A 12,812-nucleotide genomic window follows, 5' to 3' on the forward strand; every position below is an offset into this window, starting at 1 on the left:
AGCCCAGCAAACGGCACCTGAACCCGCCCTCAGCTCACTTGAAAACCTTTCTATTGTTCTTCCTACAGGGACCAAACCATCAGCATTTGGAGGGATGCTCATATGCACAGTCATCCGCCCCACATACACACACACCTGAAGTGTGTAAAGTTCAACTCCTAGGGGCAAGGAGGCTTGGTCACTTTTCACAGCAGGGTACCCCCAGCATCTGGCCCGGCCACCCCAGCTCACAGACTCACATGACACAACAATTTCTCTTCACACACAGAGAGAAGCAACACAAGTGTCTGCAGCAGCAGCAGCTTTCTCAAGGGGGAGCTTCCGCTCAAGGCATGGGGCTGCAGTGCGGGAGGAAGGGGCCCCACGCAGTCTTGTGTGGGACTCTGGCATTCGACTGCAAAGCATGCTGGGACGAGCCAGGATCCCATCATGAGGAGTCCCAGTCAGCCTCACAGACACACAGGGAGGGACGCCTGAACTGAGAAAACAAGATCTTTTCTCTTACAGGAAACATTTGACCATGACAGTTTAATTGGAAAAGGACCAAAGAACGATATGAAACATTGGATAGATATGACTCAAGTACCATACGTTTGTCCCTCCTTGGTATCAACATTTTTACAGGAACACAACAATTAGTCCGATTAGTGGAGGGGCTTAAATATATTTAAATCATGTAAAATATTTTCAAAGTCGCTAAAAGATCCGATGCTTGGCCAATGAACCAGACAGGAATATTTGTACACCTCATTATACAGAGACACCTGGTCAAGCCATCCGTTGCTCAGTCTTGTCCCTCCCCCGCAAACACACATCGCAGCCCCCTCCCTGCAACGCACCCTGCAAAGAAATGGGCTCGCTCTCCTCTTCCAAAAAGGTGAAGAGTCTACTTACTACATCAAGAAAGTCTTGTACGAACTAGTTAACCTTGTAGTTAGTTATTAGTTAAAAGCATGCTGGTAACTTTAGCGCTCCTTAAACATGTAAATGCATCAAATTAAAACTCCATTTCAAAATTTTATGAGATCAGAGTGTCAAGATTGCGAACAACTTAAGTGCTGTGTTCAACAATTCCCTCTCCTCCTCCCACGTGCGCTGGAGTGTGCCAGCAAAATGTGCAACAGCTCACAAGGGAGCACCATCCGTGGAGAATCCTGAAATCTGAACGCGGCCAGAGAGTCCCATGAGGGCAAGCCCACTGCCCTCGCAAGTGCTGGAGAACAAGGAGCCTATGGAAGGGACAAAAGGGGTGGGGTGGCAGCGGTGGCAGCAGCAGCAGCAGCATCACGGGGGTTCTCTCCCACAAGGAAGGCCCCTCCAAGCTCCCTGATGAAGAGCGGTTGCACAGTCACCTTCCAGCCCCGATGGGACCTGGGCTGCACCTGCGGATCAGGCTAGATGTGCTTCGCTTAACTGACTGGCCGCACAGCCAGCGGCGCCAAGACCCTTCTCCTTTGCAGCAGAAACGGAGCAGAAGGGCACGGGGAAGAAGCTGGTCACTCACTGCAGCGGAGTACGTGGAAGCCTCAGAAGAGGCAGAAAAGCAAGCAAAGCCACCCTGAATCCCATGGGCTGGTTTCTCCTTCAGGAGGAAATGAGTCTGGGCCACTGGCTTCCCCTAGAGACGGGCCGGGAAGGTCCGCTGGTGCTTGAGCAGCAAGGAGGGAGACGAGGCGCCAGAGAGCAGCTTCATTTCGCAGCATTCTGGTGGTATCTGTGCCGCCAGACCTCATGGATCTTTTTACACCACTTATGCGCGTTCCCACTTGGGTCCATCAGGTAATACGTCCTGTTAGGCTAGAAGGAAACAACAGTTCAGCACCGAAGGCTGGCTTTGAAGTCGATGCAGCACAATGCACCACAAAGCAAGATGCTCACTTCCCCACCCCGCCAAGGATGAATGTGAGTGAGGTCCCTGCACAAGAAAATGGTGGCCCATCACTCTGAGCTGCAGCAGCACAAGCCCCCTCTTTGGGCAGCCACGCCAAGACAAAGACGCCCCCATGGCTCTCCAATTTCTCCCTACTCCTCTGCTTCTCAGAGAGCTGTCTAAAATAGGGAAATCCTCCTCTCCTCTCACATTACATTCCCTGCTAACCACTACTACTACAGGGGTGGCCAATGGTAGCTCTCCAGATGTTTTTTGCCTATAACTCCCATCAGCCCCAGCCAGCATGGCCAATGGCTGGGGCTGATGGAAGTTGTAGGCAAAAACATCTGGAGAGCTACCACTGGCCACCCCTGTACTGCTAAGTAGCAACTGAACCAGCCTTTTGCCTACGGCAAATGGCTCAAGGCATGCCTCACTCACTGTGTGAACAAAAAAGGTCTTGAAGTTCTTGGCTTCTGGCCGCAGTTCGAGCGACCACGGAATCTCTCCTTTCAGAACTTTGTTGACAGGGTCTACGTAGTACAAGTGGGGTCCTTCAGTCAGGAGCAGCTGTCGCCGCCGAGCAAACAAGCCCTGAGAGAGAGAGAATCAGCCATTTTCATCCTACAGTACTCCACCTGCCCTCATTTGGGACCCTAAATTTGAGTTCCACTCCACACAAGATCTTCCAAGCAGCCTTTCTGCTCCTGCAGTTCATACACGAGGGAAGCAAGGTGGCCCACTCAACGCAAAATGAGCAAGAGTGCCCTTCCCATTTGGAGAACTACAGAGCCAGCAGGACAGCAGCTCCTTTTCGGAGGCCATGGCTCATAACGATGCTCTGGGACAGGCATGGCCTGGGCCCAAATCTGACACCAGGAATTACATCACTGAGAAACTTCAGCCTTCCAGGACCGTCATTGGGTGACCACAAAGTAACTGTTTTATGACAAAGAAACTTCAGGAACAGACTAGAAAGGGAAACTGCTGAGTTACAAGTTATTATGAAACTTAGAACAAACACTTCCCTGGGACTGAACAGGGATATTTGTTTCTTATCTCATTACAGATGCTAAACCCATTCTTACCAAGTAGAGCCATCCATCCACTTTATTCCAATGCACTTCTTTCAGATCAGTGTATCAGAATAACGTCTTTTTTGTATTGACAAACTGGAGAAAGGGATATGGTTCTTTACCTCATTACATATGCTAAACCCATCACTGTGTTCTAATGTCTTCTCTTTTTTTGTATTGGCAAACTGGGATGATATTTAGAATGCTATGGTACATTAAAAAGTATACTGAGTGGACAGAAACACCTCTAAGAATAAGATGGTCTCAGCTTGACCCTTGCTTGAGGAGAAATAGAGCAATTGACAGACTCTGCATTTACTACCCTTCTCACCAGCATTCTCCAGTTACCTTTTGCTGTTTTCCTACACAACTTATACTATCCAGACAAAACTGTTATTCTTTCAATTTGTTAATTTCATTATTTCACCACTGGATTCTGTCCAATTTTTCATGTTTAACTTTAGCCACAAGCTGTATGTAGCACTGATAACGGCATGTATTTCATTGTCTGATGAAGTGTGCTTCTAGCACCCGAAAGCTTCCTTTCTCAATAAAATTTTGTTGGTCTTAAAGGTGCTCCTGGACTCCAACTTTGTTCTGTTGCTTCAGACAAACACGGCTGCCCATCTGGTTCTCCCAGATAAGGGTCTGTGCACTTAACCACAACACCAAACTGGCTCTCATCTCATCTGGAATGAGGATCTGGAAATCATGATAGCTGGGGAGACTTAGTGGATCACCTGGAACGAATTTCATTGCTTCTGCTTCTTGCTGTTCCTCTGACTACACAGAACAACTGCATGTAGGTGTGTATGTCACGTGATATCACGTGAGACAAGCAGCATTTTGAAAAATATTATTTGAAAAGTAAATGCGCTCAGCAAGTGGTCCTAGAGAGAGACACTGAAAAGCCCCTGGTCGCCTGTGTTGTGGTCAAGGCCCCCGAGATCCGGACCACTCAGAACTCGCACAGGGTGCTTCACAGCCCTTTCATGGGGAACTCTCACTCCACTGCCAGCATCCAGCAAAACATTCAAAGGTGTTTTCAGTTAAGACAATTCAAAGCACATTTCCCCGACCATTCCTGACCCCCTCCCCCTTGCTTTACGCATTGCGGCACTGCCAGAATTGATCACGGCACCCCCCTCTGCCCATGTCAGACTTCAAGCACCGGGGGGAGGGGGGGGAGGGACTTACCTTCCTCTTGTCCACTGGCCCCATCTTCAGGATTAAATTATTCTCTACAAATTGGTGCCTGGGGAGACAGAACAGGGCTTCCTCTCATTTCCAGCCGCCACCATTTCCTCACCCTTCCCAGCCCCTGCAGAAGGCCACAACTCCTCCTCAGGGGGTGGGCTCTGGAAGCTGTGGGAGGGAGGCAGCGAGGGGCAGCTGCTCTCCCAAGCTTTGCCCAGCTGCTCAAGAACCTTTTCTTGGCGATTAAGGAGTCTGAAGCTCCTGTAAACAAAGCGGGTGCTCCGCCCTCCCAGGGCCACCAGCGGAGGAATGGTTGCCAGGCCTCCAACAGCCGCTTCTTCAGCCAGCGGGATCAGGCCCCAGAGCACCCACCCACCCAGCAGTGCTCCCCACGAGGCTCAACTGTGCCGCCTGCCTCGATGTCCAGTGGTGGCAGTCTCTTTCCCAGGGTGACGCTGCTGACAGCTCTTCCTTGGCCAGGCCTCCTTCCAGCTATCTCAGCCAGCCCCGAGTCCCTGGTGCTTCCCCCCCGCCCCCCAAAGGCGGCTCACCAGGGGTTTCCGCCAGCCTGTTTTGCCAACAGCAACCTTTTTTCTTCTTCAGAGAACTGAAGGTCCAGCTCAAAGGAATTGCTGTCGAGGTCATGAATGTATTGCTCTATGTTGTTGCCGGATGCAGGCTGTGGGCGTGGCTCCGGGGCAGACAGCGAGTGGGAGGAGGCGGAGCCAGAAACTTGCAGGCAGCCAAACTGACTCAGGAGATTGTCATACTGCAAAACACACTGGAGGTTATTCTCCTTTCATCCCTGTGCAAAGTGGTCTTCTAAACCTCATCTGCTTCCCACCCGGTACCTTCTGGGCCACCTGGAGAGATCCGCTCCACTCACATCGAGGGCACCAGAGAGAGAGGTGGAGGAGGCAGGGATTGCAGCACCCTCCACTGCAGTAGAAGGGAGGGAAGAGAAGCCCCCACCTGGGGCACAGGGCAGGCAGCCTCTCTCCTCGAAACTGAGGGCCACTGGTCGCTGCCTCTGTAGTGGAGGGCCAACCTCTGGATCAACTCTGGAACTTACATTTCCGTAGCAGTCTTCATCATCCTCGGACATGGCAGGCAAATATGCTGTGAGTTTGGGGGGTGTCTGGTGATGCAGATTCTCCCAGGAGATAGAATCAAAAAACGGATGGGCCCTCAGGGGCTCATAGCCTCTCATTTCTTCACAGCCAAGCCTCTTGGTCGCATCTAGAACCTAAACAAAGATGCCAGGGACAGTGTTGAGCAAACATTCCACCCCAAAAGCTAACAATCAAGCCAAAGACAGGCAAGAACTGCCAATCTGAAGTCAGAGTTAAATTTCTCAGGTGCCAACACTTAGAAAATCAAATTGGGAGTGTCAATGTATTATAAGATATTCATCTAAAAAGCAACTCTAGGTCTGGCAGACTTTGAAAGGGCTGGTCTGTTTTTAACCATTTCGCCTGCTATTTATCTAGTGCTTCCTCCCAAAAGTTCAGGGCAGTAGACATCACTCTCCTCTCCTCTCCTCACAGCCACCCTGTTAGAGCATCACCTGAACAGATGAGGAGCCTGGTCTAAGTCCCATGAGGGCTGTGAGCACTTTCTTCGCGGTCTGGAAGGGCTCCTGCTATGGCTGCTGGGCGGGTGGGGGGGGGGCGGGTTAGACAGGGTGCTACAGAGAAGGAGACTGAAGGCACTGGGGCTGGAAAGTGAGAACTGTAGGGAGGAGCAAAGGCTGAGAAAAAGGGCAGGCCAGCTTCACAGGGCTTGGGGTGGGGTCTCAGCCATGGTCCAGGCATTTGGAGGAACTGCACTGGAGGGCAGCAAGGCTTCCTCTGGCCTCTTCTGCATGGTGACCTGAGCCCAAGCAAGAGGGCCGGAAGCTGGGCACCTTCAGGTAATCATGAAACATCCTGTGACAACGGGAGGGGGGGGGGAAGGACTCATTTACCAAAAGCTTTTCCACGAGATCTTTTGCCTTGGGGAAGAACTTCTCTGGGAATTCATATTCCAATTTGATTATCTTTTGAAATATAAGATACTCGTTTCTGGAAAGAAAAAAAAACAGATAATGTGGCATTTGCACATACGTCTCCCTTCATAAGTCAGCCTGAAGATTTTATATATTTGCATGTGTGTGCCTATACAAACACACACTCATCTTGAGAAAGAAACAAGGCACACAAAGAACAGAAGGCATCAGCTGTTAACCAGAAGGATGAGGAACAAACCAGAGAAGAAAGCAACCTCCCAATACTTCCTTCAAGGAAATTCAAGCTTACATTCTGAATAAAAGTTAGTTGGTCTTAAAGGTACTTTGTTCTGCTGCTTCAGACCAACACAGCTGCCCACTTGGATCTATGGAAATTCAAGCTGCTGCTTTTGTTGCTGCTTTTTTAAAGCTGCAACACTCAAATAGGCAGTAAGAAGCAGCAAAAGACTGATGGAAAATGAATCAGTAATGGAGCTAAATATTAAATTAGAGATGCTGAAGACAGAGAAAAGCCAGAGTAGACAAATGGTGCTTATTTAAGTGCACTCATGACCTGATTTCCTTGTCTGCAAACACAGGAAGAAAAGCTGAGCCACTTTAAGAAAAAGACAAAGAGGAAGAAGAGGAGGAGGAAGAGGAGGTGAGATTTATACACTGCTTTTCACTACCCAAAGGAGTCTCAGAGTGGCTTACAAGCTCCTTTCCCTTCTCCTCCCCACAGGTAGGTGGGGCTGAGGGAGCTCTGAAAGAACTGCTCTGGAGAGGAACAGCTCTGCAAGGACTTGTGACTGACTCAAGGTCACTCAGCAGGTACACATGGAAGAGTGAGGAATCAAACCCAGTTCTCCCAGAAAAGAGGCCACACACTTAATGACTACACCAAGCTGGCTCTCTCTTTGAACATAAGAACATAAGAGAAGCCATGTTAGATCAGGCCAATGGCCCATCCAGTCCAACACTCTGTGTCACACAGTGGCAAAAAAAATTATATATACACACACACTGTGGCTAATAGCCACTGATGGACCTCTGCTCCATATTTTTATCTAAACCCCTCTTGAAGGTGGCTAGACTTGTGGCCGCCACCACCTCCTGTGGCAGTGAATTCCACATGTTAATCACCCTTTGGGTGAAGAAGTACTTCCTTTTATCCGTTTTAACCTGTCTGCTCAGCAATTTCATCAAATGCCCATGAGTTCTTGTATTGTGAGAAAGGGAGAAAAGTACTTCTTTCTCTACTTTCTCCATCCCATGCATTATCTTGTAAACCTCTATCATGTCACCCCGCAGTCGACGTTTCTCCAAGCTAAAGAGTCCCAAGCGTTTCAACCTTTCTTCATAGGGAAAGTGCTCCAGCCCTTTAATCATTCTAGTTGCCCTTTTCTGGACTTTCTCCAATGCTATAATATCCTTTTTGAGGTGCGGCGACCAGAACTGCACACAGTACTCCAAATGAGACCGCACCATCGATTTATACAGGGGCATTATGATACTGGCTGACTTGTTTTCAATTCCCTTCCTAATAATTCCCAGCACGGCGTTGGCCTTTTTTATTGCAAACGCACACTGTCTTGACATTTTCAGTGAGTTATCTACCACGACCCCAAGATCTCTCTCTTGGTCAGTCTCTGCCAGTTCACACCCCATCAACTTGTATTTGTAGCTGGGATTCTTGGCCCCAATGTGCATTACTTTGCACTTGGCCACATTGAACCGCATCTGCCACGTTGACGCCCACTCACCCAGCCTCAACAGATCCCTTTGGAGTTCCTCACAATCCTCTCTGGTTCTCACCACCCTGAACAATTTAGTGTCATCCGCAAATTTGGCCACTTCACTGCTCACTTGAAGGAGACACACTCTTCCAAATAGCCCTAACTGGCTGATGGAATGGGACAACTAGTCAGACAGCCCTGGATTGTGGATATCAGACTTAATGGCATAAAGTGGGTGAAAAGTTCCACCATATCTAATAACCAGATCTTATTAACAACCTTGAGAGTTAGGGGCATCCTGAGAGGAGGTATGTCCGCCCCTGCCCCCCCCTCCCCGAAAGCTTCAGGGCTATGTGCTAACGGCTTGCAGAGCGGCTTCAGGCCTATGAGCTAACGGCTTGCGTCAAGATAGAATACAAATTTATCCCAACCTGGGAAGAACCAGAGAGGCCTGATGTGATGCCATGGGACCGGAGAGAGTAAGAGAATAACCGGACTCCTCATGACTGGGAAGATCAGACATTTCTCCAGGGATGAGGCTAGGAGATCGTGGCTGGGGGTTTGGGGGAATTAATACAAACAGGAGGCGCTTCATGGCCCAGGTGGTGGGTCTTGTTACACAGACGTTAAATGGACAGCCTGGCCTCTGGACTTCTCCCCATATCATAAAGTATTTAGAAATGCATTCAGAATAACAACCTTGTAAGCAACATCTTCTGTATTCTATGCAAGATTTATGGAACATCCAAGTGACTGGATAACAGTGCCAGAATTCGTTGGGGAGACTGATGCTGAACTTCAACACAAATGTGAACCTCTGGGGCACAGACAATACGGCAAATATATCTCAGGTAACTGGGTCAAAATTTACATCTACTGACTTATTTGAATTCTGGGGAACCTGAAACATTTCTGTTCCTTTGTCACTGGCAACTAGAAGAGTTTCTTCAAAACAAGGGTGGATGATTATATTCCATACTTGAGACAAGGGTTTGTTCAGCTTGTGGTCTGATTATACCTTACAGTTGTGTTAACAGCCCTACAGATCAACAGAATGCTGGGCAAAAGAAAACGGTCAGAGCCTCCCCATTATGAGCAGCTCTAATGACCAAGGTTTGCACCCCAAAGACTTTTCTCTCCTGTGTTACTGTGAAGTGGCAACAGTGGGGCTATGATGCACAGTGAGACTAAAAGAAAACAGCTGGATGACAATGTAACTTCCCATTAGGAAAAGGTAACTTTCCTTCTCTTCCCTCTTCTGCTGTACTCCTCAAAATGCTGCTGAAGCTCCTAGGAGACTGGAGACATCAGGAACAGTAGGAGGAGTGAACTGGGGGGTCCACAATGTGTGTGGGGGAGATACCAGCTACCAACCCTGTTGGTAGAAAAGCACTGCTAGAGTTGACAAAACAACAACTTGCAGACTGGTTGTTTCAGAACCATTGGAAGATTTGTGCATGTGAAGAATTGCAGATTTATACCCCACCCTTCTCTCTGAATCAGAGACTCAGAGTGGCTTACAATCTCTTATATCTTCTCCCCCCACAACAGACACCCTGTGAGGTGGGTGGGGCTGGAGAGGGCTCTCACAGCAGCTGTCCTTTCAAGGACAACCTCTGTCAGAGCTATGGCTGACCCAAGGCCATTCCAGCAGATGCAAATGGAGGAGTGGGGAATCAAACTTGTTCTCCCAGATAAGAGTTCACACACTTCACCACTACCCCAGACTGGCACTAACCACTACACCTCCTTCCATCCTGACCACACAGGGAAGGAAGACAGGCATGAAGAACGTCTGCAAGCTAGCCAACTCCGGCAGGCACTGGCACTCTGGGGGGTTGGGGGGGGGCATGTGCTGACCTGAGGGAAGTGGCAGGAGCATGAGGCTTCCAAGCATGACTGGCTGGGGGGGGGAGGCCTGTAGCCCTACAGCAACCCCAAAGCCAGTGAGAAGGGGATCGTGCTGACAAACATATGCAGCTGGGTAGGCCTGGCCCAAGAAGGCATGCATGTGGAAAACACGCTTAAGAACATAAGAACATAAGAGAAGCCATGTTGGATCAGGCCAACGGCCCATCCAGTCCAACACTCTGTGTCACATAAGAGAAGCCATGTTGGATCAGGCCAGAGGCCCCTCCAGTCCAACACTCTGGGTCACATAAGAACATGAGAGAAGCCCTGTTGGATCAGGCCAATGGTCCCTCCAGTCCAACACTCTGTGTCACATAAGAACATAAGAGAAGCCCTGTTGGATCAGGCCAGTGGCCCATCCAGTCCAACACTCTGTGTTACACAGTGGCAAAAAAATTTATATATACACACACACTGTGGCTAATAGCCACTGATGGACCTGTGCTCCATATTTTTATCTAAACCCCTCTTGAAGGTGGCTAGACTTGTGGCCGCCACCACCTCCTGTGGCAGTGAATTCCACATGTTAATCACCCTTTGGGTGAAGAAGTACTTCCTTTTATCCGTTTTAACCTGTCTGCTCAGCAATTTCATTGAATGCCCACGAGTTCTTGTATTGTGAGAAAGGGAGAAAAGTACTTCTTTCTCTACTTTCTCCATCCCATGCATTATCTTGTAAACCTCTATCGTGTCACCCCGCAGTTGACGTTTCTCCAAGCTAAAGAGCCCCAAGCGTTTCAACCTTTCTTCACAAGGAAAGTGCTCCAGCCCTTTAATCATTCTAGTTGCTTCTCACCCACCCCGGGCCTGTGGAATGTGGGGAGGCTGGGCCTTGACCCCAAGCTCAGCAGGGTGTGCATTCTGCAGTTCATTAACTTGGGCCTGTCACGCACCCATCTCACCCTGCATCATTTTCTCCAGGCCGTTCCCCTTGTCATTCCAGACAGCTGGTCAGAACAGCCAGCCTCCAGGGCTACATGGCGCTAGTCCTTCCTTCCTTGCAGTCTCAACATTATCCAAATCATGGAGTTGAAAAAACACCACAACCAGGAAATGAATGAAAAGACATGAAGTCCAAAGTCTCTTACCCAGCTCGGAATGGCGGCAGCCCTGCAACCAGCTGGTATATGATGCAGCCGAGCGCCCACAGGTCAGAACTTCATCAAGACATGGAGGAGGAGGAATAACAGAGAGAGAGAGTTAGCCCTGTGCCGAAGCACCGTGTGGGCAGCTGCTGACGGCAGCCTCTGCAGCTTACAAAGGCCCACGGATGGAGACCGAGGGAAAGGCTGTGGCCACCTGTGGCTCCCACCCAGGGAAGTCTGAGCAGATCCCCCCCTCCCCACCACCGGGCAGAGGAGCCAGCACCAGGGCATGTCAAGGATCTTTCGGAGAAGCTGAGCGCAAGACTCCAGCTCTGGCAACAAGGAGTTTGTCAAGCCTTCCCAGCACCGCTGGCTGAAGAGAGATGAATTGCCAGCAGTAGCCTCCAGCCTGGGAACACCTGCCATTCATTAGCATTTGGATTTTAATACCTTCAGTTCTACAAACCCAATGAGAAAGTCTATGCAAATCACAGTGTTCATGGGTGGGCCTAACGCTGGTAAAAACATTTAAATAGATACGCCAAAAAGTTCCTCAGAGCATGACGCACTGTGTCATGGAAACAGCTGATAAGAGCATGCTGAAGGCACCCTCCCCCCTCATGCCAGCCCTCCAAAACCTCACCAGCTGCTCACCTTTTGCAGGCAGACTTCTCGGTTAATAGCTCCGGAGACACGTACTGCGCTGTACCAACAAAGGAGTTTGCCCGTGCTGGAAGAAGAAGTCGAGAGCTGAGCTTCTGGACTTCCACAGAGGCCCCACTGAAGACATGCCTGGCAGCTTGCAAACAGTGTGTGCATTTCAGACAGGCAGTTCAAAGCTGTTTCTAGGGTTAACCCACTGAGGATACTGTACAGGCCAGGCCCCCTCTCTGCCTGTGCCCACTGAGAGCTCGGGGGTTCCAGATGGCCCTCTCGCTTGCATGGAAGCGTAGCTGTCCAAGCTACTGGGCTTCACTAAACTGGCTTTAATTTCCCACCATAAGAGTTAGAAGTCTTGCTAGGACTGTCATCAGCGGATGCTTGAAGGACAGGACGAAGGTCCACCTGAATGCCCAAGGAGGCAGCTCCAGAAGCCCTTCAGGACGACACCTGAAGAGAGACTGTACCTTGCTTACTGTCTGCAGGTAACACTTTTGCTGTCCCAAAATCTGTTATTTGAATGTGCATCTCCCCGTTGAGCAAGATGTTTTCCGGCTTTAGGTCCCTGTGAAAGGCAAAGCAAGTTTAAACCAAGCCTGCGCCACATAATATTGGCTGCAGCTCCTTCCCCATTTGCGCCCCGCCCCCGGAACATGCCCGAATCCGCCAACCCCCCCCCCTTCACATCTTTGTGAGAACAACTCAGGTCTCTTACTGCCCCAACTCCAACAGGAAGGGCGCCCGCTCATCCCCACATGTCCACAGGAAGCCCAGCCTGGTTGGAGGAGCCCACTTTCCTGCCTCACCTCAGGCAAGAGCAGCCCTGCCCTGGGAAGGGAGCTCATGGGGCTCCCCCCCACCCTAGTAACAAGGCAGCAGCTCCCCCTGAGGAGGGGGCTCAAGGCCAACCCCAGGCCCTTCGAGAGATGGACAGAGGAAGGGAAAACGACGCCACTCTCCCTGAAGCTGCCCTGCTCCTCCTCTCCATGGACGGGGGGGGGGGGGGGCTGGCAAGTGACCAGCCTCAGTGCACTGCACCAGACTCCCCACAGGAGATGACGGCTGAGAGAACAAGGCATGATGCCCTCTGCTCTTTGGAAGAGAGACAGGATAAATATGCAACTGGACAGATGGACAGGCAGAACTGCCCGTCAGCAGGGGCCGGATGTGCTGCAAAGAGGAGATCAGGAAGCAGATCCGGGGGGGGGGGGACTCCTGGAAGAAGAAAGGGGGGGTAGGGAGAGAGAAGGGGCGATGCAGACTGCTTGGTATGTTCAAAACACAGCCCAG

The 12,812-nt window shown here is 50.2% G+C and overlaps 1 protein-coding gene across 2 annotated transcripts in view; it reads right to left on the bottom strand.

Annotated features, from left to right (window-relative positions):
- Window positions 1–509: 509 nt before the first annotated feature.
- PDPK1 (3-phosphoinositide dependent protein kinase 1) overlaps window positions 510–12,812 on the bottom strand; it is a 60,451-nt gene continuing 48,148 nt past the window's right edge. For both annotated transcript variants that reach the window (XM_060260695.1, XM_060260694.1), the window contains 9 exons: window positions 11,990–12,087; window positions 11,517–11,592; window positions 10,866–10,934; window positions 6,110–6,206; window positions 5,216–5,389; window positions 4,695–4,912; window positions 4,144–4,201; window positions 2,312–2,464; window positions 510–1,797 (listed from right to left, as the gene is read on the bottom strand). In XM_060260695.1, coding sequence (XP_060116678.1) covers window positions 1,690–1,797; window positions 2,312–2,464; window positions 4,144–4,201; window positions 4,695–4,912; window positions 5,216–5,389; window positions 6,110–6,206; window positions 10,866–10,934; window positions 11,517–11,592; window positions 11,990–12,087 — 1,051 coding nt within the window. In that variant the 3' untranslated portion in view covers window positions 510–1,689. The remainder of the gene's footprint in view (window positions 1,798–2,311; window positions 2,465–4,143; window positions 4,202–4,694; window positions 4,913–5,215; window positions 5,390–6,109; window positions 6,207–10,865; window positions 10,935–11,516; window positions 11,593–11,989; window positions 12,088–12,812) is intronic.

Source organism: Heteronotia binoei, chromosome 20, assembly GCF_032191835.1.
Source record: "Heteronotia binoei isolate CCM8104 ecotype False Entrance Well chromosome 20, APGP_CSIRO_Hbin_v1, whole genome shotgun sequence".
Classification (NCBI taxonomy): domain Eukaryota; kingdom Metazoa; phylum Chordata; class Lepidosauria; order Squamata; family Gekkonidae; genus Heteronotia; species Heteronotia binoei.